Source organism: Mus musculus, chromosome 7 (genome assembly GCF_000001635.26).
Source record: "Mus musculus strain C57BL/6J chromosome 7, GRCm38.p6 C57BL/6J".
NCBI lineage: Eukaryota > Metazoa > Chordata > Mammalia > Rodentia > Muridae > Mus > Mus musculus.
In genome coordinates, this window is record NC_000073.6 from 24,395,771 (window position 1) to 24,423,244 (window position 27,474).

Below are 27,474 nucleotides of genomic sequence, written 5' to 3' on the forward strand. Positions count from 1 at the left end.
TATAGAATTCTGGAAAACCTGCTGACCCTCAGATGGCATCAGAGCCCATGTACTAACACAAAATATGCAAATTGCTACGCAGTTTAGAATGTAAAAAAAGTAACGAGACCATTGAGAGAGGAGAGACAGAGAGATAGAGACAGACAGAGAGAGGCCCTCAGAGGCCTAAGTCCAGTTTGAGCTTCCACAAAGAGAAAAGGAGACATTCTGGGAGCAGAAACCCAGCTTAGTGTGCCCGTCCTGTCCACTGTCTCCCTGCACCATCATTCCCTCTTCAGAAAACCTCATTGTGGGGGTGAGGTGGCTCACACCTTAAAACCCAGCACCTCAGAAACACAGGCAGGCAGATCTCAGGAGTTCCAGGCTAGCTGGGGCTCCATAGTAGTTTCCGTGTGTCCCAGGGTTCCCCAAGACAGGAGCCTGGGGTCAGTACTTCCTCTAAATGCCAGCACTTAAATAAAGTTGACTCCCCTACCCTCTCTTATCTCCTAACTGTTTGCTTCTAACATCAGTCTTTTACCTGATCTATTTTGTGTTATTATTCAGTGAGAATAGTCTGTTTTCTTAGCTGTTTCAAATGTAGGATTTACTGTAACTGTAGTCACAATGTCAGACTCTGTGTGTGGGTGGGGGGTGCATGCATGTGAATCTGGATGAACATACCTGAGCACGCACACACTTGTGCACGCACACACCTGAGCACGCACACACCTGTGCACGCACACACCTGAGCACGCACACACCTGTGCACACAGCGATGCTTTGTGTCTTCTCCTATTGCTTGCCACCTCATTGCCTTGAGGCAGGCTATCTCACTAAAGGAGCTCACCCAGTTGGCAGCACCCAGGATATGTCTGCGTCCACCTCCCAACAAATGCTGTGACTCCAGTCCCACTGGATCTGATGCCCTTTCCTGCCCTCCACAGGAACCAGGCACACTCATGGTGCATTTACACACAAGCAGGCAAAACACATAAACACACAAAATAGTTTAATTAAAAAGATAATCCTCTCAAGCACATGTCATCAAGTATACACAGGAATGTTTATAAGAAGGAATATTCAGAGTGCGTATGCGTACAGCAGCAGAAAACTGTTAAGAGCCTGAGCTGCTAACTGCTAAGTTCAGTTCAGCTGGTTTCTGGGGAGGGTGACTGCTGACCCTCACGGAGAACTGCGAGAAGGGCATGCAGTGAGCCAAGCCTGCCTTTCGGGCCAGGCTCTGCTGCTCCCTAAGCATGGGGCCTTCAGGCGCATCTCCTGTCTTCTTATCATCTTTCTGCATCTGTTAAGTGAGGGAGGAGGCTTTATCGAGAGATAGAAGTTACAGGGAAGCAGAGCCTGGTGCCGGTGGCCCAAGGACAATGCCAAATCCCTCCTCTGCCCACTTTGCGGCATGTATGCAGATGAGTGCACTCACCCGTATGTGCATGAGGAGGCCAGAGGTCGATATTAGTGTCTCTCTATATATGTATGTGTGTGTGTGATGTATACATGATGATGTATATATTTAACATGTATGCTTTGTGTATATATATAAATATATATTATATGTATATATAGTATATATACTATATATATGTGTGTATATATATATATATATATATATATATATATAACATGCATGCTGTGCCTCGGGAGGACAGAAGAGGCCTCTTATGGAGGAAGTTCAAGGGGAATTTACTGAGACTCAGTCTCACAAATAAAATAAAATAAAATAAAATAAAATAAAATAAAATAAAATAGAGATGGTTCAGTAGTCAACAGCACTGGCTGCTCTTACAGAGGACAGGGGTTCAATTCCCAGCACCCACATGGCAGCTCTCAACCTTCTGTTGCTCTAGTTCCAGGGGATCCAACACTCTCTTCTGGCCTTGGCAGCCACCAGGCAGGCACGTGGTGCTCAATCATACTTACAAAGCACTCATACATATAAAAGAAAATGAAATCTTTAAAACATGTAAGCGGAGGGCTGGGCTAAGGCTCTGTGGTAGGGAGCTTAACAAGCCTACTTAAATTCAGTCCCCAATACCCTACCTCAAATGTATGAATGCTGAAACCTTAACTAAAGGCCCAGTGAGGTGGCCTGCTGGGTAAAGGCGCTTGGGACCCATGGGATAGAAGGACAGTGCTGATTCTTGCTGACTCCTCTGGCATCCAAATGTGCATTGCTGCATGTGTGCGCACACATCCTAGAGGGCACACATCCCGCTTATAACTCAGTGAATCTGGTGGCATTGAGCACTCTTCATAAACAGCCCTCCAACCAATCACTGCCCTGATGGTTACCTTGAATATGAAAAACTCGTGCTTTCTGTCTCCAGGCTTCAACAATAAAAAAATTCTTCACGGGCTGGAGAGAAGGCTCAGCGGTTAAGAGCACTGGCTGCTCTTCCAGAGGTCCTGAGTTCGATTCCCAGCAACCACATGGTGGCTCACAACCATCTGTAATGGGATCTGATGCCCTCTTCTGGTGTGTCTGATGACAGCTACAGTGTACTCACTATATATATATCCATCCTTTATAAGCTGGCCATGTGGCCCAGGCAGCAGTGTGCTTACCTAGCATGCATAACATGCATGGGGCTCTAGGTTTAATCCCGTGGAGTGTGCCTCTATCAGCACTCCAAGGAACATTTTTTTTTTTTTCAAATTTGAAAGAAAAGCCGAAGGGAAGGCAAACTTTAAGTCTTGGCAGCTAGGTGCCCATAGGAGAACAGAGAAGAGCTTGGCGGGGGCATGGAGGGAGGCGATGCTGTTTGAGTTAGGCTGACATGGAGATCAGCTCTGGGGACAAGCACGCATGTGTGCTTGTGTCTTGAAATGCAGATCAGTGGTAGAGCACATCCTACATAGCAAGGCCCTCTCTCTTTTCTCAGTACAGAAGAGAATGGGAGAGAATAACGAAAAGCCGAGGGGGTGGGGAGAGCCCAGCAGTCCTGAGGCCAAGGCAGGTGGGTTTCTTTGAGTTCTAGACCAGCCTGGTCTACACAGTAAGACCCCACCTCAAAACAAGAGAGCTGCCTTTAATCCCAGCACTTGGGAGGCAGAGGCAGGCGGATTTCTGAGTTTGAGACCAGCCTGGTCTACAGAGTGAGTTCCAGGACAGCCAGGGCTATACAGAGAAACCCTGTCTCAAAACAAACAAACAAACAAACAAACAAACAAACAAATAACCAAGAGAGCTGATTGTGGCGGCACACACAGGTAGGTTATGCTGAAGAGGCAGACACAGGAGGGTAAGTTTGAGGTCAGGCTGATGGACTCACGGTTTTTTTTCTTTAAGAAAGGAAAAGCAATAGGGGAGGTGGAACTTCTGCCTCTCAGCTGTCTTTCCATTGGGTGACTGCACCCTCTGCCCAGTGGCCTTCCAGCTGCTTCAGGCTGTGCCCCTAGTCCTTTGAATGTTTGCCCCTTCTGTAGCCCTGCGATCCGCCCACTTCTGCCGCCCACCTCGTGCCACAGGTCCAAGCCTAGACCTTTCTCTACAGATGTTCTGTCTTGGAGGAGCTGGGCTCTTCCTTAAAGTCCTTCAAGATCGCTTCTTGCAGCCAGCTGAATCAGTCTTGTGCTTGCTCAGATAAGGACGTTAATTCCTCCCTTCCGCCGTACCCTACCCCGATCGGTCTGACAACACTACAGAAGACCCGGGATTCGAACTCGAAATCTCCAGAGCTGCCCACCCAGCCAAACAGCAGGCCCGCCCAGAGAAACAATGCGCACGCGCCTTCTCAGCAGCAACATACTCCCTCGCCCCTCCGTAATCCGCATGCGTGCTGAAGCCAGCCACCTCCATTCACGCATGCTCAGTCTAACGCGCACGTTGGGTTCGCTTGCGCGCCCAGCCCGCGGCGCATGCGCCGAGCTAGCAGCGCAGGCCGTGACTCGTTGGGCTGCGTACTGTGGCTTCCTCTTCTTCCTCCTCTGGGAGCTTCCGGGACGCCAAGGCCTGTTCCGGAATAGCCGGCACCCGTTTTCTCGGCCTCTCTCATTCTCTGGCTTGTGACCTTCCGGCACCATTTACACGGCAGGTGGCTGTGGAGGACCTTCCCCGCCCACGCTGCACTCCCGTCACTCAGAGCGCGCGCTGCGACCCAGGAACTAATCAGCAGCTGCCCTAGGTAAGGGGAAGGGGGGACGCCCCGAGCCTGGGAGAGGCAGGCGCGCCGACGGGGCGGGGTTGGGGGTGGGGCGTATTCAAGCCCCGCCCCCGCCCTGCCGTTAAAAGGTCGCTGGGCGGCTGGCCAATGGGAGTAGGAACGTGAAGGTCTCGGAATTGCGGCGCCGTTAGCTGGAGGTACAAATAAATTAATAGAAACTATAGCCACTGTAAAGTGTCCCTGTAGTGCTGGTACGAGCCTTCTAACAGTATCGGGAGGAAATTTCTGGACACAGTCCCAAAGAAGCCGACATACACCTAGGGCCACCTTCCATGGAAATTGGATTTTGAGGTTCTTCATGCCTGAGTATTGGAAGGAGGCTCCATATAAGACTGCAAGTAGGGGCTGGAGAGATGGCTCAGAGGTTAAGAGCACTGACTGCTCTCCCATAGGTCCTGAGTTCAATTCTCAGCCACCACATGGTGGATCACAACCACCTGTAATGGGATCTGATGCACATTCTACTGGTGTGTATCTGAAGACAGCTACAGTGTACTCATATAAATAAATACATAAATAATATTTTTAAAAAGGGGGGCTAGAGAGATGGTTCAGCGGTTAAGAGCACTGACTGCTCTTCCAGAGATCATGAGTTCAAATCCCAGCAACCACATGGTGGCTCACAACCATCCGTAATGAGATCAGATGCCCTCTTCTGGTGTGTCTGAAGACAGCTACAGTGTACTTATATATTATAATAAATCTTAAAAAAAAAAAAAAAAAGACTGCAAGTAGACTAGGAAGCACTTAGAAAAATACGTGAATAGAACTGGACAAGGCGGCTCACACATGTAATTCCAGTAGTGTGGAGCCAGAAACAGGAGGGTCGCCATGAGTTTGAGACCAGCCTGAACTGCAGAGCAGGACCCTGTTTGAGAGGGAGAGGTGAGGAGGAGGAGGAAACAGTATTAAGTTGTGGAATGCACCATGCCTCAAGAGAAAAGGCATTAGAACAGTTAAGAATTGGGGGTCTCCTGGAAATTCTTGCAAAGCAACTTGTCAATTCTGGAAGATTCTCCAAAGAGGTGCTTCACATGTAGGTGGGAAGATAGCTCAGTGTGTGAAGTGCTTGTTTGCAAGCATGAAGACCCAGGTTTGATCCCCAGCAACCACATAAAAAGTGGAGCCTGGCGGCACGATCTTGTCATCCCAGTGCTGCGGAGGCAAGACTGGCAGATGTGCAGAGCTCCTTGCCCAGGCAAAAACAGTGTGGGGCTGTCAGGATGGTTGTATCAGGTAACGGGGCCACCACAAGGCCAAAGAATTGACTTCCATCCCTGCGGCCTACAGGATGGAAAGAGAAAATGGTCTCTCGGAAGTTGTCACCTGGCCTCCACAAATGTGATATGGCTCTGTGCCTGCTTGCACGCAGGCATGTGTATGTGTGTGTCTCACACACACAAGAAACCCAGAAGCTCCCACCCCAACATTATGCAGATTAGACTTCATTTCTGTGAGGTCAGGAATACCAGCTTAGTAGTTTATGCAGAGCTCTTCCTGGAGAACCCTAGAAACAGCATTGCAGGTCCCAGCTTGCAGGCAGATGGTGTCTCAGGTTCTGGATCGTTCCCCACAAGACCTGATGAGTAGAGTCAACTAGTGATTCCAGAGCAGTGTGCAGAGGGACACTTCACTTGCCTGAAAGGAGGGTGGGTGGTCCCAGTGAACGTCACTTCACTGTGAGGACAGGATCTCCATGGGGGCAGGGGATTAGACTCTGAAGCACTGGGGAGGTCGTCAGGATAATAGGGGAGCAGACAGTTAATTGTGGGGAGGAAGGAGTCCCAGTCTGTGGGGAGAGGGCCTTAGACGGTAAACAGTCATTTATGACCTGACTCATTCCAGCAAGCATCTGTTAGCAGGTCCTTGCCCTCCTTGGTCAGTCGAGTTTGTGGCTGTGGAGAGGTCACTCGGGCCTGAGAGGGGCTAGACAAGCCCCCACACGGCCAGCAAAAGTGCCTCGTCTGTCAGTTCCAGAGTGTGTCACGGGGGCCGGTTGATGTCATTGAGGCCTGGGGTGACGTGGGGAAGGGTTTGAGGGAACCCAGTGTGACTGCCAGACGCTGGGTTTGTAGGTCCTAGGGGGTCACACTGTCTCCACCTCTACTGCTGCTGCTCACAGAAGCCAGCCATAGCCACTCTGTCACTGTGAGGCCAGATTTCAATGAGCCCCTGTGTTTGGAAACAGGAAGATTGCAGATCTGCTCTGCAGGCCACAGTTTGCCAACCTAACCTCTGGAGCCAGAGCAGGCAGCCCCGTAGTGTCCTGTGGGCAGCTGAGCACTCAGGGGTGTCCCTAGAGCACATTCTCTTGTAAAGACCCCAAGACACTTTCCCCGGGGGCCTGGAAACCAATAACACCAGAGGTGGAGAGTGGGTTGCATAGTCCAACAGTCCAGAACATGTTGGTCCACATGTTCTGAAAGTAGGTCTACAGGAACCTAGTGGAACCAGGTAGATAAAAGGGCCCGTGGGAGTGAGCCCCAACATTGTCACCACACATGAATGGGTGATCGAGAGTCCTTCAACAGGGGGACTTGTTGCCTATGGGAAGGAGACTGTCTCGTTTCTATGTGACTGTGCTCCTGTAAGTTATACTCCTGTTGGACCACTTCAATAGTTGCAAATAGCTTTGGTCCCAAAAGAGAGACATAGATTTGTTTCTCACTGGCTTCAGAGGTAGGCAGTGTAAGGTTATCTGGGGACTACCAACACCCTGTGTCTTGTTTTACCATGATTTCCACTAAGTTGCCTTGAAAGTCGGGGTAGCTGCCTTTTAGCCAAGAGGCGGAAGAGGCAAAAGACATGTACCTGTTTCTGTAAAGGGAAGTTTCTGAATGCTTCCAAGCCACCCTTCTGTTGCCACACCATTTGGCACACCTAATTGCAAAAACAGCTTGAGAAGTGTGTTCTGGGTGCTGTGTGTTAACCTCACCAGAATGGAAGAAGTCAGCATAAACAGGAGGCCACTGGCAGCCGGCTGCCGCCACAGCCACACAGCTCCAGTTGCGGCTGTTTGTTCTCTGTGTGTATATGTGTGCGATTACATGCGCATGCATGCAGTACCCAAGGAAGCCAGAAGGGGGCAGTGGTTCCCTAGAGCCAGAGATGCTGGTGAGCATCCTGTGTGGATGCTGGAAGTAGGACTTGGGCCTTCTACAAGAGTCATGTGCACTCTCTCCAGCCTCTGGTTTGTTTGTGGGTTTTGGGTTTGTTGTTAAGAGTGGGTGGGTGGGTGTAATGAGTGCAGGTGTCTGCGGAGGCCGGAAGCACTGGTTACTTTGCGTGTGGAATCGGTGCCTCTCTCCTACCATGTGGGTCCTGAGGATTGATCTTAGGGCAGTCTTGGTGGCAAGCACCTTTACCCACTGAGCGGCCTCCTTTTATGAAGAACCTCATGCAGTCAGGTGAGCCCATGGAGAAACCTTCCCTTTGCACCAAAACCTCCTTGTTCCTTCCAGGTGACCATGTCGGAGTCTGGGCACAGTCAGCCTGGGCTCTACGGGATAGAGCGGCGGCGGCGGTGGAAGGAGCCAGGCTCCAGTGGCCCCCAGAACCTTTCTGGACCTGGTGGTCGGGAGAGAGACTACATTGCCCCCTGGGAAAGAGAGAGACGGGTGAGTGCAGGATTCCAGTTTAGTGGAGCCCCTCCCACCAGCTCAACAAGGTTCCATCCAGGGGCAGTGGACATGTCTGTGTCCAAAGCTGCCCTCGGGCGGCAGGAGGGAGAATAAAGGGGAGGTGGGCTCAGATCCCACAAGGCCCTCACAGGGCTTGGGCTTTGACGAAGAGGAACTGCATTGGAGGCTTGAACCAGAACTGACCTCAGCTCCCATTTTAAGGAGTCGCATGTCACCACCAACAGCACCTAGCATTATGTTCCCCTGCCTCTCTGGATGCTGTGTCTCGGGGAGCTTCCCAGACCCTTGCGTGGACTGTGTCACACATAGCCCTTGGGGAAATGCCCTGGTCTTCCTGCATCTTGTCAGCTGTAATCCCTGAAGAAGCTGCTCTGAATCTTACCTTGGTCTCAGACGGGGCTCCTCTCCAAGTTTTGTACACCCTGCCTTAGATCTGACCTTAGCCTCTTCCTGCAGATCTTTTCTCTCTCTCTCTCTCTCTCTCTCTCTCTCTCTCTCTCTCTCTCTCTCTCTCTCTCTCTGTCTCTCTGTCTGTCTGTCTCTCTCTCTCTCTCTCTCTCTCATCCATCCATTACTTAGATGCCCCGCCTCATGAGCTCAGCTGTCACCCCCACCCTCAGCCTCCATCCTGCAGGTCTTCCCTCAGAGCTGTCCTTGCCAAAGCACTTTGTTCATCCTGGGGTTGTACCGAGCCTATGAACCAATGGAGTGAGCGGGGTTTCAGGAGATACAGGTCCGCTGAGGGTCCAGAGTAACCTCAGGCATAAGCAGGCCTGAAGCTTAGGCCTTGCCCCTCTGACTAGGGGTCTGTCTAGGAAAGTCCGTTAGCCCATGAGAGCAGGGCCGGGCCAAGGCTTGGCAATCAGGGTAGCAAGGATCCCAGTGGCTCCCACAGAGCAGGCATCTGCCACGTGTCAGCTGTCCTACTGGGTAATACATAGGCTGTATACTAGTCCTATGAGGGTGGGACTCCTGCCCCACCCCCACACTTGAACAGATAGGAGTAGGTTACCAGTTACTTAGATTACTGCTCTGCTGCTGGGATGTGTCCCCACCCCATCTGCAAAGCTCCAAGCCCTCACTCCTTCCCATGGGGCTGGTCCAGCAGAGGAGGCTGTTGGGAGTGGTGAGGATGTCAGACTGGAGTCAGGTAGCCGGGTTCTATATGGGTTTCTCAGCCTCATGGGCGTGGTACCAGCATCTGGGTATGTAGGTACTTTTCCTTTACAACCTACTTTTAATAAGTGTCCAACCTCTCCTCTTGTCCACCACCCAGCAGAGGCAGTGGAAGAGAAAAGTTATTAGGCTATGGGGGAAGTGGACCTGCTCAGCAATAGTTCTTTGGGGGCGAGCTCAATCTTCTTTGTCATCAGTTCAGTCCCATAGCAAACACCAAATACAGCTCAGCAGCTGCAGACACCAAAGTCCTCCCGGCAGGCAGACACCAAGCACAAACCAGCAGCTGTAGTTCAATCCTGAGGAAACTGCAAGGTTGGCCAATCAGCCTGAGGGGAGACTACAGAAGCAGCAAGCTGCCGCAGGAACCTCACGAGCCTGCGTTTCTCTCAGTGGTGGAGGCGTTACCACAAGTGGAGGTCAACAACGCAATATAAAGCAAATCAATACAATCGTGCCTTAGCGAAGAATAGCGAGGCAGAACCAATGCTCAGTGCTCGTCCCACAGTCTATAGGGTCATAGCTACACTCCTCCATCGTGAGTCCTTTCACATCTTTGCTGTATCAAAATGTCCTTTCACCTGGGTCTGCTTCAGGAAAACATTCTTTCCCATGTCTGCTTTAGCAAGACATCCTTTCACACATCCTTTGTGTCCCCCAGCAAAACATCATTTGACATAACTGACTTTCCAAACAACCCAGAAGTTTCCCCTTCATGGGTAGGGTGGGGAGGCACCATGGAGGCCGTCTAGACAAACAGCTGCGTTCCCTCTCCTCAGGATGGCAGCGAAGACCCCAGCACTAACGTCATGCAGAAAACCCCCATCATCCTCTCAAAGCCCCCAGCTGAGCGGGTGAGTGTGGAGGACCTCAGGAGGGAGGCGGGAGGAGGGGGTGATAGGAGGTCTCCCGAGTGCCCGGCAACCTTCTCACCCCACAGTCAAAGCAGCCGCCACCTAGTACAGCGCCAGCTGCACCGCCAGCCCCGGCCCCACTGGAGAAACCCATTGTGCTCATGAAGCCACGTGAGGAGGGGAAGGGGCCTGTGGCTGGAACAGGGGCTTCCACCCCTGAAGGTACTGCGCCCCCGCCCCCCACGGCCCCTGCACCACCCAAGGGAGAGAAGGAGGGGCAGAGACCCACACAGCCTGTGTACCAGATTCAAAACCGGGGCATGGGCACTGCTGCCCCAACTGCCATGGACCGTGAGTGAACCCCACAGGCTGGGCAGGGACCAGCTCCTGCCTCCCGGAGACCCTCACTGTCCTGTCTCCTCTCTCCATCCAGCTGTGGTGGGCCAGGCTAAGCTCCTGCCCCCAGAGCGCATGAAGCACAGCATCAAGCTGGTAGACGACCAGATGAACTGGTGTGACAGTGCCATTGAGGTAGGCTCCCCAGGCCCCGCACCTCCGTCCACACCCCTCCAGAACAGAACGGCCCTCGGGACCTGAGGGGGTCTCATCAGTCAGGCCTGAATTTCATCCAGCTTAGAGGGCTGGTAGTTGAGAGTCATGGTTTGTTGATAGTGTGAGGGGCGGTGAGCATTGACCCCGGGGCCTTGTGCTTGCTAGGTGAGTTTTCCATTCTGAGCTACAGCCCCAGACTGTTTCTTACTCTTGGTTCAGAAGTGGGGTCTTACTAAGTTGCCTGGGCTACCTTGAACTGCCTGTCTTCCTGCCTCTGCCTCCTAAATAGCTTGGATGGCAGGCCTGTGACACCAGGGCAGGTTGAAACCCTGATTGCTCTGACATCTCTTGGTAAACATCCCTGCTACCCTATACCCCAGAACTCCTGTGCCTTTGCACACCAGAGGAAGGTCCTGAGCCTGCTCCTACACTCCTAGATCTAGCCCCATGCTGTCTTCACAGTGCCAACCAGAGGCTCCTTCCCAGCAGCCCTTGCTCTAGTTAGAGCCTTACATTGCTAGGCCCGCACACCTGTGCTCTGCTCAGGGCTTTTCCACAGTTGCGCATGCTCTGGAAGGACTGCCCCTCTCACCTCTTAGCCCCAGCCTGTTAGTGCTACACACCAGGTCTGTGTGTTACCTGGCCCTGCCTGCTTGCTCCACAGTGGCCCTTTTCTGCAGTGATAAAGTGGCTTGTTTGAGCTACCTAGTGTGGCAACCTCCTCCACTGTGCAGGGCTACTGAGCAAGTCCTTGTCATTGTAACTCCCTGGGGCTGAAGACAGAGTTGTCAGTTTTGTTTCAGTTTAATGAAGTGAAATAGCCACATGGAATCCACCTACCACAGTGAACACCCAGTCCTGAGTAGTTTGGCTTTAAGGTACAGGGGCTCATTAAACCCTGGCCCGAGGCCTTTTTTTATTTTATTTTTTCCTGAGTCCCTCTGGTGATTCTGGAGAAGTGCCAGCAAATCAGTTGGCTTTTGGAAGAGACTCCTCCGCCCCCTAGTGGTAAAGATCAGCAGAGCTGGTGGCCCCAAGGCAAAGGTCTCAGGTGTTTAAAGCTCCAGACACAGTTCCTTTCTCTAATCTCCTGCCCAGATCTTACAGTGTTAGCCTCGGTGTGGCCCTGTGCAGTCAGGCTGTGTGACTGTAGACACCCTTCCACTTCTCAACCACAGGAGGCTTTCTCACTCAGCTTTTCCAGACTCTAGGGCGGGGGTTCAGAGCCTTACACATGAACCTGCCACAACACGGCCCTTTGTCCAGATGAAGGGAGTGAGACTGGCCAAGTGGGTGGGTGAGCCTACCAAAGGGGCCTGACCATGCCTGTCAGGCTTGTGAGGCTCATGTTCCCCATTGCCCCCCAGTACCTGCTGGATCAGACGGACGTGTTAGTGGTCGGTGTCTTAGGCCTCCAGGGGACAGGCAAGTCCATGGTCATGTCACTGCTGTCTGCAAACACTCCAGAGGAAGACCAGAGGTGAGGGGCATTGGGCAGGGCTGGAGGAGGCCGGGAGAGCAGGGGAAGGTGGCCGCCCGTGGGGAGGACGGACTGGGTATCAGAACTGCAGGGCTCCAAGTGGCTTCCCCTGCCTGGCCTCACCTTCAGAGACAGGAAGAGTGTGGGCTAGCTGAGTCTAGCTCCCAGCCAGGAAGGGGAATAAAGTCACTAAGGCTTTGAAAGATGGTGGCTGCCGCAGGCTTGGTGCCAGATCTCCTCTGGTTGACTTCAGCTCCTACTATTCGAGTACATTTATCTTGTCATATTTTAATGCCTCTGGGTGTCGTACCTGTAAGAATGTCTGTGTGCTACCTGTGTGCTCGGTGCCTGGGAAAAGGCTTCGGATCTGGAACTGCTGTCACAGATGGTGGGAGCCTCCTTTTAGGTGCTGGAAATTGAATCTGGTCCTGGGGAAAGCAGCCAGTGTTCTCAACTCCTGAGCCATCTCGCCAGCCCCTCCCTCAAGTGGAGTTTGAAAGAATGAAGCAGATGCCGGGTGTGGTGGCGCACGCCTTTAATCCCAGCACTTGGGAAGCAGAGGCAGGCAAATTTCTGAGTTCGAGGCCAGCCTGGTCTACAGAGGGAGTTCCAGGACAGCCAGGGCTATATCAAAAAAACTAAAAAAAAAAAGAAAAAGAAAAGAAAAGAATGAAGCAGCTGGCACAGAGCCAAAAAGTTAAGGGTGCCTGGTGATCTGGGAGGTAGGGCAAGGAGAGCCATCTGGTGGGGGCGGATTCTGCACCAGCCCCGGGCCTCCTACGTTTCTGCCTGTGGGGAAGGAGTAGAGAGGATGCCCTGGCCTGTGCGCGGGTCTTGAGTCGGGAGAGGTGTGATGGAGATAAATGGTAGCGTTAGAGGAGAGGTTAAGGAGGAGGGCCTGGAGAGCTGTGTCCTGGCCCGGGCACAGACAGGGAAGCCTGGCCCTCCCACAGACAAGCTCTCCAGATACAAGTGGGACAAGTGACCCCTGTATGTGTGCATCACACATTAACTAAGCCCTACACCCGTACCACAGAGTGACCTGACACACAGCCTAAGTCACATGCCCTGTCTCTCCCTGTCATGCACATGGTCACACACGTGTCCACCAGGCTCTCCCTACCATCTCCTGAAGGCTGACTCAACCCAATGCCTCTCTCTGGACGCCACCCCCTCTCCCCTACACATCCGAGCAGGAGCAGGGAGGGCAGGGAGGAAAAGACCAAAGGAAGACTCAGAATATGGGCTGGGGTGGGGAGTGTCTTAGGGTTACTGTTGCTATGTTGAACTATGATCAAGAGCAAGTTGAGGAGGAAAGGGTTTAGTTATTTGACTTACACTTCCACATCGTAACTCATCACTGAAGGAAGGCAGTCAAACAGCCAGAACCTGGAGGCGGGAGCTGAATCGCAGAGCACCTCTATGAAGAGGTGCTGCTCACTGGCTGCTCACTGGCCTGCTCAGCTTGTTTTCTTATAGAACCCAGGGCTACCAGCCCAGAGATGGCACCACCTACAATGGGCTGGGCCCTCCACATCAATCACTCATTATGAAAATGCCTTACAGCAGCCGTTCTCTGAGTCTCAACTGTTTCAGGGGTTGAACGACCTTCTTTAACATGTTATGATTCATAACAGTAGCAAAATTGCAGTAATGAAGTAGCAGTAAAAGTAATTTTATGGTTGGAGTCACCGCAATATGAGAAGGTATGTTAAAGGGTCACAGCATTAGAAAGGTAGAGAAGCACTGCCCTGTGGCATGCCTGCAGCCTGGTCTTATGGAGACGTTTTCTCAATTGAGGTTCTCTCTCAGATGACTTTAGCATGTGTCAAGTTGACATAAAACCAGCCATCACAATTGACCCCTTGTCAGCTTGACAACAAACATCACTGTTAAACCACGACTGTTCTTTCTTATTGATCCCCAAGATCATATTAAAAACATAATTAACTTAAAAGTCCCACCATCTTTACAAATCCAAACACATTAAAAGTTAAGTCCCTTTAAAATATCCATCTCCTTAAAAATTCAAAATCTCTTAAAAGTTGAGAATCTCAACTGTGGGCTCCTGTGAAAATCAAATTGAGTTAAATACTTTATTTCAAGAGGGAAGGACCAGGGCACACTCTGAATCAGATGCGAACGGCAGGATGAATAATTCAGTGTACAGTGTCTGGGGTTCACTCACATCCTCTGAGCTCCACCAAAGGCCTGCGTAACTTCTCCAGCACTGCCCTCTACAGCACACAGTGTGGCTTCTAGGCTCTGGCTGACTCCACTCCACTGCTGTTTTTGGTGGTCATGCCGTGGTACTCGCTGGGATCTTCTACAGTGGGGCTGCACTTTCACCATAGGCTCTCTCTCTTCAGAGCACCAAGCCTCAACTTCTTTGCATGATACCTTCAGTTCTGGGCCTTCAACTGTCACTGAGGCTGCACCTTCACCCATGGCCTCTCCTGGCCCCTCACAGTGCTAAGCCTCAGCTGGTCTCCATGACCCCTTCATGCCTTCAAGGCCAGTACCCCCGGGGTGTTGATTCTTGCATTACCAAGTTTGGCACCAGTGCAAGGTACAACCTCGGCCACCCCTGGAACGCACCTCTGTGTGCTGACTCTTAGGAAGTATTTCCCAGAGAATTTCACCTCAGGGATTCCGGTTTCTTCTTAATCATGGCTAGTTTCTCAGCTCCAGCCAACCAGCATCAACCGTCCCAGTAAGCAAAGGTTTCACTTCAGTGATGCTGGTCTCTCGTTAATCACAGCTAATTCTTCAGCCCCAGCTGACCATAGCCACAGAATTTTAATTCAAAACAAAAACATTGGCCCCAGTAGAGTCTTTCTACTTCCCTCTGAAACTTCCCAAGCCAGGCCTCCATCCCTTGCACTGATCTCAGCATCCTCATCTGTCCAGCTCCCCAGGAGCCCACTGAGGGCGCAGTGTAGCTGACGAAAATATTTCATCTCAGTTAGAGGCTTCTAACCTGCCTTTGATCATTCCGTCCCCAGATAAAAGACACACACTTTTATTATTTACAATAGCCTTTATCAGCACTAAAGCTAGGCCGATATCTACCCTCTAAGCTATTAAAATCTATTTCCTATCAATACCCCAAGTTGTTATGTTTCATCTGAGCTGTTCTTAACCCCACTTGGCCAGTCCTCAGGGCCATGCTTTCTTGACTCCTACCCCATGGCTTGCATCTTCTGTCCTACCTTCCTTTCTATCTCTCCCCGTGGTCTCCTCTTACACCAAGCGAACCACCCACCCTCCTCACTTCATTACCCCTACCCCCACCTCCCCACCCCGCTTATCTCAATTCTGCTCATCTATAGGCTGTAGGCATTTTTATTCACCAATCAGAAATAACTTGGAGGCAAGGTCATGTAGGTCACTTGGGTCTGTGTGTGGACTCTCTTGTCTCTAGGGCAACCAGACCTTGGGGGCCCACACCTAGCATTACAATACATAGCAACAGACCAAACCTCAACACTGGCATTTGTAGTCCAAAATTCCAGAGTCCTTCCACAGTCTTTCCCCAAAACATGGTCATGTCTGTCATAGCAATACCCCACTATCCTGGTACCAATTTATCTTAATCAGGGTTTCTATTGCTGTAATAAAACACCATAACCAAAGCAAGCTGGGAGGAAAGGGTTTATTTGGTCTCCACATCGGTGTTAATCGTTGAAGGAAGCCAGGGCAGGAACCTAGAGCAGGAGCTGCTGCAGAAGCCATGGAGTAGGGCTGCTTACTGGCTTGCTCAGCCTGCTTTTCTATGGCCATGAGCCCACAGTGGACTAGGCCCTCCCCCATTTTAAACATGCCTTGTGTGCTTGTTTGCAGCCTGATCTTTTTTTTTTAATTTATGTATTTGTGTGTTTATTCATTTATTTATTATATGTAAGTACACTGTAGCTGTCCTCAGATACTCCAGAAGAGGGCATCAGATTTCGTTAAGGATGGTTGTGAGCCAGCATGTGGTTGCTGGGATTTGAACTCAGGACCTTCGGAAGAGCAGTCGGCACTTTTAACCACTGAACCATCTCGCCAGCCCTACAGGCTGATCTAATGGAAGCAGTTTCTCAGTTGAGTTCCCCTCCAGACACAGTAAGGGCCAAGCTGTCTCCAGGAGCTAGGGCTCGGCTTTCCACAAAGGGTGCCCTCGTGGCACAGATGAGTGTTCCGAGCCACAGTTTTATTGTTGTTGGATTTATTGAGGGGTAGGGGTTGTGTTTCATTTCTTTAAGACAGGGTCTCCCTACGTAGCCTAGGCTGGCTTCTGTGCCACAGTCCCTCTGCTTCACTGTCAAGTTTTTCTTCTAGGGAAAGAGTCCATGGACGTCTCAGGGCCTGGTGGAAACCCAGAAAAGGTTAGGGAGCCCTGTTGCCTTGGCCTGGGGCTAAGAGGTCCCTCTGCCTCTCCATCCTTGTCCCTTCTGCTGAGTTGCAACTACAGCCACCCTGTACTGTGCCACTGTAGCTCCTGGGAAGCCTCTCTCATGTCCCCTGTGCTCTGGGCTCTGTTGCCATTTATACCTGTGTTGAGCATGCATGCAGTAGACTTTGGTTCCGGCTCTTAGGTCCTGGAGGACTCACCTGATTTACAACCCGTCTCCCCCACTGTGTCCCCAGCCACTGCTCCCAGCTATTCTCCCCCTTGACAGATGTCAAGACCCCCTGGGCCAGTCTCTGTGCCTTCCCTCAGTTCAGCAAGTGTGTAGTGAATGCGCCCCGTGTCCCCGCTCCTGTTCTTGGTGCTGGGTTCCACAATGCCATAGCCTGCCTTGTGGGCTTGTTTTCTGGGAAGTTTGTAAAGAGAATCCATCTGGCACGGTGGAGCCATTTGGCATGCTGAGAATGACAACAGTCAGGCATGTGGTGCATGCCTATGGTCCCAGATTTCAGGAGGCAGAAGCAGAAGGATCAGGCATTTGAGGCCATCCTCTGCTAGATAGTGAGTTCAGGGCCATCCTCAGCTACATAAGCGAGAGTTCGGGGTCATCCTCGACTACATGTAAGTTCAAGGGTAGTGTAAGTTACAGACAAACAGAAAGGAGTCAGCTCAGTGATGGAGCACTTGCCTAGGCAGATTGCCAGGTGAGGGACTCTTGTGTGCGCCCTGACTTGCCAGCAAGAACGCTGCAACAGGATCCTTCTGCACACGTTTATTGGGAGAGCTTGATTGCAGAGGCAAAGAGACCCCAAGCCCAGAACTGGTGCTGCTTATATAGGCCTAGGAGAGGCGTGTCTCACACCCGGATTGGTTATGCATGGGTTATGCTTACCACCTCATTTGCATGTCTCACATCTGATTGGTTAGCTTGTCTCTCATCTGATTGGTTAACTTGTCTCTCATCTGATTGGTTAATTCTCAAAACCTCATCTTGGCAAAAAATTTTACTGCCTATGTATGCGTGGTAGCCAGCGGTAGCCAGCGCCACCCTGCGACGGCACATGTGGCTTCCCACAAGGGACTATCGCTCTCAGTTGTTGCAGGGTAAGGAGACGAGAAGCCAAGGTGGGCCGTGCGGCCGTGCCCCTGAGCCACCCTCCATACGCTCCTGTAGTCCGTGTACACAGCAACACAGAGATGCTTCCAACCACACCTGCTCATTGCCCCTGTGCTCCAGGGCGTCAAGGGCTCACACCCCAACCCCAGCTCCTCCCTGTGCTCCGTGACTCTCCAAGCTGGTGCTCCTGGCTATACATGGCCTCTTCTTGCCCCTCGTGCTGCCCCTTGCTACAACCTGCTACAGCCCTGGTGTGCATCCTTCTTTCCTCACACAGGCATGTCCTTCCCAACCCCTTCACCTTTTGCCCACAGCACTGCAGTTTCCCTCCTCACAGCAGATTCCCCACCCCACCGCCATTCTTCCTATCCCATGGCACCAGAGCGCCTGTGATTAGTGAGCTAGACAGAAATGAGCTGGGGACGGACACCCAGCTGGACAGAAAGAAGCCTTAGGAGGCAGCGGCCTTGTCTCCTCTGATGCTCTGCCTGGTGTCTGGCCAGTGCCAGCCATGTCAGGTGGGTTCTGTAGTGTTTGCTGAGCAGGATGATGCCTGCTCCACGCATGCATCTTCAGGACAGGATGTATGTGAGAGCCCCACCCCACCCCACCCCTGCCTCCTCCCGCCACCAAGGCAGGTGCTGTCACAGCTCTGTCATGAGGAGACCTGCTGACAGGAAGCACGAGGGTGGGGCAGCTTCTCTGCTGTATCCTGGTGTCCAGCACAGAGAAGGGTGCTTGGTGATTGGCAGCTAGCAGCTGCTTTGATGCTCTGAGTGCTTTCATGTATGTCAACCTCACAGCAGCCTTAGGCTTTGGGGCACAGAGTCAAATGGGTCTGTCCTTCAGCCTGCAGGCCACATATAACCCAGGCTGGCTATGGACACAGCCCAGTACAGGTTGTTAAATAACTTAAAACACTTTGCAGTTTTGTAGGTGAAATATGTGATTCTCTGTTTTGAAATTTTATTTTTATTTACATATGTATGTAGGTGCCCATGAGGCCAAAGAAGGTAAGGGATGCCCTGTTGCTGGAGGTGAGGTTGGTCGTGAGCCCTGGGTGCTGGGAATGTAGCCTGGATCCTCTAGAAGAACAGTGCACACTCTTACCCACTGAGCCAGCTCCGTAGCCTAAGTACACAGGCTTGAGTGTGAGCTTTGTGGATGGCAGCATTTGTGTCACAGTACCAAAAGTCAGACATACTTGGGTGGGTTGTATCATTGCTTCCATTAAAAAAAAAAAAAAAAAATGAAACAAGGTCTTGCTGTGTAGACCAGGCTGGCTGCATAGAGATTAACCTGCCCTTGTTTACTGAGTCCTGCGATTAATATGTACCATAGTACCTGGCTATTTTTATTATTATTTACAATGTAGCTCACTCTGTAGCCAGCTAGCCTGGAACTAATGGAAGTTGGCTTGCCTTTACTTCCTGGTACTGGGATTAAAGATGTGTCCCTGCCCTCATCATCTCCACTTTACAAACAGCAATCAGGTGGGAGGGCTTAAGGACCAGGAGGACAGAGTTGAGCTCTGCAGTGTTGGGCTAGCTGTCTCTGCCTGGGAGCACATGAGTCTGCTGACTCCCTTAGCTGGACCTAATGTACCCATGGGGTGGAGTAAGGTTGGGGGCAACAAACATGTCATCATCCCCCAACTATGGCCACAGATGGTGGAGATGTAAGGCCTGGGGCTGGCAGAGAATCTCAGCTCCAGTGTCCACTTCTCAGGGTATTCTCTGGGGATGAGAGGAGAGGAGCCAGACAGCCCACACAGCCCTCATTTTCCTCCTCACAGAGCGTATGTCTTCCGGGCTCAGAGTGCAGAGATGAAGGAACGAGGGGGCAACCAGACCAGTGGCATTGACTTCTTCATTACCCAAGAGCGGATTGTCTTCCTAGACACACAGGTGCGGGCCCCAGCGCCTCTCCCTGCCCATTGCTTCCTCTTGTCAGAGTGGCCTGAAGGATCTCTGAGCAGCATGACTTTGGGGGTGGCCTGGGAGCTGTGTGGGTCCAGATCCTGAACTTCAGCCTTAGCAGCCCTGTGACCTCTGCCCCCAGGCCTGGTCTTACCCGACAGGAGTGCGGGCTCTACCTGTTGGGAGCTCTGAGGAGTCATTGTAACAGTCCAGGCACAGTGCTTGGCCAGCACCGGGGACGAGGTTCTTGCTCAGGCTGTCACTGCTGTTGGGTCGTGGAAATCTGGGCAGCTTTCCTCAGCTCCTGCTCCTCCAGGGCCTCAGCCTGGCGTCAGGCAGTGTGCACTGAGGCCTACTGGCTGCCGTCCTCACCCTCGTGAGGAGTCAGCAGGGCCTCACTATCTCAGCCTGTTCTCTCCACTTGAAGCTGTCTGTGAACTGTGCAGCCTTGCTCAGGTCCTTCCCCAGTTCTGCCCCTGAGTTTCAGAAAAGGGGAGTCACCCTGCCTGCCTGCCTGCCTGCCTGCCTGAGTCGTTCCTACAGTTCAGAGAGTAAAGTCTTAGCAGTAGTGTAAACAGGAGGTAGACCTGAGCTGGATGCTCTTGGCTGTCAGCATTGGGGTCCTAGAACAGTCTCTATGCTGTTGCCTGTTTGCCTGGACCATGCCTCCCTTCTGAAGACTCCTGTGGGACATGCTTCTTGGACATTTCCAGCCTCCGGTACCACTGCTGTCCACATCACCTCCATTGCGGTGTGACTGGCTGCTGTGTCTGCTCTCCCCATCCCCAGCATTTTGGGCTCTGGGCCTGGACCATTGTTGGTATTCTCTCTTGGTGGCTTTGATGACGCAGAGCAGAAATCTGCCGCCTGAGGAGGGCATCATGCAAGGGATGCAGGGACCTGCACACGAGTTGGGCTGAGTCAGGGGCCAGAGGAGAGAGAAGAGAGGACCGTTCTGGGAAATAGCGCCTTCCAGAACAGCTCGCACCGTGCTGAGAGCCAGGGAGACTGTCAGACTGAGTTTGCAAGTTGACTGTAGCTTTAAGGAGAGTTCCGAACCACTGCTTCTCTAACAGGCACTGATGTAATTTGTAAATCCGCACCAGGTTTCACACTCATCATTTTTTGACCTAAGTAATTATTTCAGCAAAGCTTTGGAAACACATGAAACAGCCAACAACAAAGAGTCTTTAAGGGGATGGGGCTCATTCACGCTGTGTGAAATTTACCAGGAGCTGCCGTTGGGCACCAGGCACTGGAGAACAGCAAGGCCTGGGAAGATGCGTCGGCTTTGGAGTACAGTGGTTAGCTCCGCTTGCTGCCAGCCCTATACTCGTTAGAAGTGGCCTGCTGTGCTGCTAGCAGGGTTTGCCTACACTCTCAGAGCTTACCTCATGGTAACCCTGCCCTCCCCGTCCACCGTTCGTTTTTTGCAGCCCATCCTCAGCCCATCCATCTTGGACCACCTCATCAATAACGACCGCAAACTGCCTCCAGAGTATAACCTCCCTCACACCTATGTGGAAATGCAGGTGAGGGCTCTCAGCGAGCCTGCCAAAGGCTGGGCGGTGGGGAAAAGGGCAGCTCTGGCTGAGGGTCGCACCCGGCCTCAGGCAGTCACTTCCTCACCTCAGGCCGGTGCCCCTCTGTGGAAGGCCGGCTGCTTCCTGCCCGACCACACTTAGGTTCCACGCGGCTGTAAGGAAACAGGCCACAGTGCTGCACACAGAAAGAGGCTCAGTGTGCCTCAGCCCTGGCCTGCAGCCCTGCTGCCCTGCTGCCCTGCAGCCCTGCTGCCCTGCTGCCCTGCAGCCCTGCTGCCCTGCTGCTCTGCAGCCGTGCCCCTCTGCTTCCACAGTCCCTGCAGATAGCTGCCTTCCTCTTCACCGTGTGCCACGTGGTGATCGTCGTGCAGGATTGGTTCACGGACCTCAGTCTGTACAGGTGAGTGCTGAGACAGGGATGGAGCCTGAGGGACCGAGCCTCAGGCCAGGGCCTCGCCATCCCACTCAGCAGCTGCAGGGACGCTGCTAATGATTGTTGCTGTAGATGATCCCCACCGAAGTCCTCTGCTGTCTTCTCCTCGGTGGAGGACTAGGCAGTGGTTGAGGCAGGGTTGGCCTCTTCCTCCCTAGTCCTTCCCAGCCAGTTAGGTGTCCTCACACGGGTGCAATAGGGCAGAGCTGCAGACGAGCTTAGGAGGAGTGTCTGGCCACTCAGGTGAGGTCTCATGGCCACCCACCCCTCCTGAGAGGGAAGTCAGTGGTCAGCAAGCCAAGCCATGGTCTTTTGACAGCGGGCACAGCTAAAGTCATGAAGATGGTGTTTTATGTGGAGGAAAGGCCTGTGCAACACCCATGCAAAGCACACCCCCCTTCCAGACCTCACCTCACTGGAGTAGGCGGCAGAGCCCTTTCTGTGCTGCCCTATAGGGCTCCTCCCCATCAGGAAGGCCGCCCGACAGCATCTGGCTAGCCCCGGCATCTGGCTAGCCGTGCAGCTCAGTTGCAAGGTGCTCTCCTCATGTTCCTTTCCCGGCTGGAAGTGCTTCCTCCGACCTTCCCTCCCCTGCCCAGCCCCCACCATGGCCACTCTAGAGGAATCCCACAGGTCTGATGGCCTCCCTCAGTGCAGGTCCCAGCAGTACATGCAGAGTCTGACACAGGCTGGTGCAGAGTTTATGGGGCCAGGCTTCTTCAGCCATTGGAGTGTTGTTTTCCAGCAGCTGTGTCTGCAGCAGGCATGTGTGCTGTAGTAATTTTTTTACCCAATAAGCCCGTATAAAAATCACACAACCAGTTACTATATTTATAAGCTACATGCCTAGACTGGGCAGATCTATCACTATACTAATTTATTCCTCAGTTGTGAGACTCCTTGTTACTTGTGGCTTCTCTAGGCCATCTTGTTCTGCTCCATCTTCCTTCCACCTCCTCTTCCTCCATCGCTTTCCCTCTGCCAGTCCCACCTTTCCCTTCCACTGCCCAGTCATCGGCTCCAGCCTTTATTTGGCCATTCAGAATGGGCAGAAGGTTCAGTGAGGTCACCTGAGTAGAGATCTATTTCTCCCCGGGGGCAGCCCCTCTTGAGAAAGCAGAATTAACATCAAAATACAGCACTAGGGTATCCCACATTTCCCCCTCCCTTCTTGTCCAGTTAAAAGGCTCTTTTCTCTCAGATATAAATTGAGCACGATCCTTACAATTACTAAATGGTAAAATATAATATGTACTTAACATCTAGTCCATCATATTTGTCAATTTAGATAAAGTGCTCTACCTTCTATCCTAACTTAGATTACAATTCTATACCTGAATTATGCTCCGATTTGCATTACTGTCTGAAAACCATCCTTTCAAGTGTATATCACATCTCAATGCTAAACAAGTTAAGTTTGATTACGAGACTAAACTAGTCTTCAATCTCGTCATAAATCCAAAAACAAATTAAATATTACCTGAAAATATGAGAAGCACAAAACAAAGCTGTTTAAACAGTTGTAGAGAGCTGACTCCCTGGACAGTCCCCTAATTTCTTATAACATCGGAGCATTTGTGTTCAGCCTTTTGGCCCAGAGCCATGTGGAAGACCTAGCAATGGAGTAGGAATATGAAAGACTAGCTTACCCTCTCTTGGCAGAGATTAGTAATCAACTATCCCACATCTGTTTGTCCTCTTTAGACAGTATTTTGTCTGAAGATGAAATAGGCAATTTCTGCCCCATGGCTACCTTGCCATAATGAGCAGCCTTGCCTTGAAGTAAAGATGTTCAATGTCCTCTTTGAACAATGAAGGGGGTGCTGTCAGGAGCAGACATGTCTCATGGTCAAATGATCCTTAATATTGAAGTAACATTAAATGTGACATTCTGTGGATTTCTGATGTTTTTTAAGACTATCTATGTAAAGTATATCTGAACCATTAAACCTTAACTTCTCTAGCCATTTCTATTTGAGTAAATTGAAAACTCTCTTATAATTAGATCAGAATCTAACATAACCATGAGTTTGCTGTCTGGCCCTAAACAGTTTGTAGTAGCAGCTATTAGAAGGACTGGCCCAAAGCCGTGTGTTCTTAAGTGAGTTGCTCTTGGATATCCAACACTAGAGATGGGACTGAGTAGTGGGTCTCCCCAACAACAGACAAGGTGTTGCCAGGCAGGGTTGTGGCCGTATCTGAGTGATATGATTCTGGAGCAGCCCCTGCTTGCTCATTCATACAAGTAAAGACCCCCATGCATGCCAAGCTCTGGGCACACAGGTGTGAAGAACACAGAGCAGGCGGCTCCTGTGGGACTTGTGTTCTGCTGGGACCATGGTCTGCAGGTGGGCCCTCGCAACTGTGGGTGAACACTTAGGAGAATGCCCAAGTACTAGCAGTCTCTTTTTCCCATTAGATAGCAGGTTTGTTTTATTTACTGTTACACACTTGGAAAATAGCACAGAGTGAAAATACATCCACATAAAGACCTGTGCACGGGTATTTATAGCACCTTTGTTCATAATGGCCGCGTGAAAGCAGCCGGCTTGCCCGTGAGAGGCTGACTGGATGAAGTGGGTCCATCCAGACAATGGAGTTACTCAGCCCTGGAAAGAATGAGCTGTCAAGCTATGAAAGGAACGGAGGAACCTTAAATGCATATTGTTAAGAAGCCAGTGTGGGAAGGCTGCAGAGTGCGCGGTTCTCAGCCTGGAGGAGGCAGAGCCTGGGTGCAGGACAGGGACTGGGGTGAAGCAGCAGCACAGCACGGGGACCCCACACAGTCACCCAACTCTGCCCAGCACACACACACACACGGAAACGCAAAGGTAGTGCACAATTGGTACAGGTGTCCATGGGCTGGTGTTGCATTGCAGGGCTGTAGCTCTCATCAGAATCTCAAGGGGAGTCCTCCCCAGAAGGTGGGAGGGTGTCCATGTGTGATCATGAGCCTTTTGCTCCACTCCTGCAGGTTCCTGCAGACAGCAGAGATGGTGAAGCCATCCACACCGTCCCCCAGCCACGAGTCTAGCAGCTCTGCAGGCTCAGACGAGGGTACCGAGTACTACCCCCACCTGGGTGAGAGCCACTCTGGAGACCTGGGGAGTATGAGGGGACAGAAAGGGTTAGCTGGGGCTTCCTCTCTGACCCACACTGTTTCTGTGTCCTTGGCATCCCAGGACTGCAGAAACAAGCTCTGGGTTGGTGTGTATATCCCATGACCTGCTCACCCTCCAGTCCTGTGTCCTGCCTGCTCTCTGCATGCTCTGTCCTCCCTGATGCCCCTCTTCAAGGATTGTGCTTCTACACACACACACACACACACACACACACACACACAGTTCACACTTGCTGTGGTCTTTCTAACCTCCTTTGAGTCTCCTGTAATGTTCTTGATCACACAGCTGTCCTCATCTCTTTCCATCAGGCTAGGGAATCCTATCAGGAAGGAATCAGGTCTGGCTTGTGTCTGGGTAGTGATCCCGTGGTGAGGCCAGGCGCTGTCTGCCTCACTGCTGTACCCTCCCACCCAGTCTTCTTGCAGAACAAGGCACGTAGGGAGGACTTCTGTCCCCGGAAGCTACGTCAGATGCACCTGATGATTGACCAGCTCATGGCACACTCCCACCTGCGCTACAAGGGTGAGCATCTCTGAGCTTCTCATAGATTGTATGCCACTCCCAGGCAGGACCCCCAGATGAGCCTTCCTGGCTGCCAGTCCCCCACCCCAGCCCACAGCTCAGGCTGCAGCTGAAGTGTCTGCTTTCCAGGGACGCTGTCCATGCTACAGTGCAACGTCTTCCCAGGGCTGCCGCCCGACTTCCTGGATGCTGAGGTCAACTTGTTCCTGGTGCCCTTCATGGACAGTGAAGCTGAGAACGAGAACCCACCTCGAGCAGGTAGAGTTACCCTAGGGGACATCTGGGCCATGGGGAGGCAACCTGCCCTGGGGCTGGGAGAACTCTGGCTTGCCACTGGTGCTGGGGCCTTTCTCAGGGCTGTGTGTTTCAGCACTGGAGAGGTTTGGGAAAAGCTGGTCTGAAGCAAAACTCTGAAATACCCACCCCACTGTTCCAGGACCTGGCTCCAGCCCCCTCTTTTCCCTCCTGCCTGGGTACCGAGGTCACCCCAGCTTCCAGTCCTTGGTCAGCAAGCTCCGCAGCCAGGTGATGTCTATGGCTCGGCCACAGCTGTCACACACGATCCTCACTGAGAAGAATTGGTAAGGGTTCTTTGGAGTGGGTGCATTTGAGGAGCCCGCTTAGTGCAACCTAGAGGGCACTGTGGTGGGGGGACGTCAGTAACACCCAGCTCTCTGGCCTTCTAGTCTGCAGCACTTCTGCCAGGCCAGCAGGGGACACTTGTGTGTGACTAACCCACTGGCCTCTTGGGCTTGATACAGGGGTTTTTCCTGGAAGAAATTTATGGCATGGTAGTTCATATCTATAGTCTCAGCACTCAAGAGACTGAGGCAGGGGGATCATTATGAATTCAAGATCAACTTAAACTACATAGTGAGTTCCAGACTAGTGTGGTATTCAAAGTGAGACCCTGTCTCAAAAACAGAAATTTAGGCCCAAAGGAAATGTCACGTGGCAGAGTCACACACTTGTATGAATTCACTCAGTAGCCAGGAGAAAGATCAGTGAGCCTGGTTAAGCTTGGAGATTTACTCAAGGTCGTGAGTGCCCAACCTCGCAAATGCTGTGCTTGGCTCTGTGTCATTCTGTGTCCCTCTGTCCCTCCTGCCTGTCTGCTGGCACCTTCCCATACCCTACTCGAAGCCCCGTCTTCACAGGGCTCCTGTGTGCACCACACGGGGGAGCATTGCCTGCCTGGCCTGTTGGAGAGAGCTGATACAACACCAGAGTGGTGTGTCTGGTGCAGTCAGCCGAGGAGTTGGGAGCACAGGCAGAACCCACTCACTGAACGCTTAGAACAAGGCTCAGGCTCCTGCCATTGTCTGAACCAGGGCCTGAGGGGAGGACAGGCCCCAGGCTGTGTAGCTGCTGTTGAATAAGTTTGTCCATCACAGTGCTGGAGGGGAGGGGAGACACTATTACCACAGAGCACAACGCTAAGTGGAGACTTGGACCTTCATCCAAGTCCTGCCCTCAGCCTCCTTGGGACAGGGCATAGAAACAGGGCTACTCGATCAGGGTCGACAGCATTGTTGAAGGCTCTGGGAAGCTCACTTGTAAGCTGGAACTTATTTGGGCCTTAGTTTGCCACCCTGACTACAGACCTCCACACACAGGTTCCACTACGCTGCCCGCATCTGGGATGGGGTGAAGAAGTCCTCAGCCCTGGCAGAGTACAGCCGCCTGCTGGCCTGATGCCGAGGGAGCAGCAGCATGCAGGGAACTGCCCTGTCCTGTGGGCTGTCCTGTGGACAGTGAGGGCACAGCCACCCTCCAGCAAGGGAGGAGAGTGACAGAGGCCTGGCAGAGGGATCGTGGCTTCCCGCTGAGAGACGTGAGGTGTCTGAGGCCAGCCCCTCCCTCAAATGGGGGGCTGCTCACAGGGTGACTAAGAGATCCCACCCCGAGCCTGGTATGAGCAGCCTTTCCCAAATCTCCATAGAGACCAGCAGCAGCAGGAGGAGGAGTCAATGTGCCAGGAAGCCTGACCCCACTGAGTCTGACTCCAGGCCTTCCGTGGGAAACGGGGTTGGGGCTGGAGAGCTTTTCAAGACGAGGGTCTGATGGTTCGAATAAATGTGGTCACAGAGCCTGCTCTGGGGTTTGTTCTTTCTCGAACAGAGGGCAGCTAATCCTGTCACTAGAGCCTACATAAAGACAGTGCCTGACTTAGGCTAAAAAGGTAGAATTGTCAAGTGCGGTGACTCGGCCTATAAGCTCATGGAGAGATAGAAACAGGATCAAGAGTTCAAGGCCAGCTTCAGCCAACCACATGAGACCCTGACTAAATAAATGAATAGATAATAGGGCCATCATGTAACATGCTGTGTTTGCCCTTAGCCCTTCTCTCGCCCTTATGGATTGACTCTTGGAAACAGCTTGGATATCCCTGGCCTCAGACCCCAAGCAATGTGTGCGCCTCCTCCGCTCACTTGCACATGGTGGTCCTTCTCGGTTCTGCTTCCCAAAGCAGGCCCTAGATCAGCCTAGCTCAGTCTCACACCACAGCCACCAGCCTGCCACCAGCCTGCCTGGCTACACTTGGCCTCTCATCTCTTCCT

At 52.1% G+C, this 27,474-nt stretch overlaps 1 protein-coding gene across 4 annotated transcripts; it reads left to right on the forward strand.

The window, feature by feature from the left end:
- Positions 1-1,746: 1,746 nt before the first annotated feature.
- On the forward strand, positions 1,747-27,007 carry Smg9 (smg-9 homolog, nonsense mediated mRNA decay factor (C. elegans)). Of its 4 annotated transcripts, none has more exons than XM_006540378.4 (14): positions 1,747-4,121; positions 7,622-7,777; positions 9,757-9,831; positions 9,927-10,182; positions 10,265-10,362; positions 11,751-11,863; positions 19,169-19,280; positions 20,729-20,824; positions 21,151-21,236; positions 24,244-24,350; positions 24,806-24,913; positions 25,043-25,171; positions 25,350-25,494; positions 26,530-27,007. In XM_006540378.4, exons 2-14 carry the CDS (start codon positions 7,628-7,630, stop codon positions 26,606-26,608), a joined length of 1,554 nt encoding a protein of 517 aa, XP_006540441.1. In that variant the 5' UTR covers positions 1,747-4,121; positions 7,622-7,627; the 3' UTR covers positions 26,609-27,007. The 4 variants fall into 4 exon arrangements, with proteins under 4 accessions (XP_006540441.1, XP_030098863.1, NP_082323.1 ...); NM_028047.2 differs by having other exon boundaries at positions 3,858-4,121; positions 9,918-10,182; XM_006540377.1 differs by lacking the exon at positions 1,747-4,121 and adding an exon at positions 4,156-4,297 and having other exon boundaries at positions 9,918-10,182.
- The last annotated feature ends 467 nt before the right edge of the window (positions 27,008-27,474 follow it).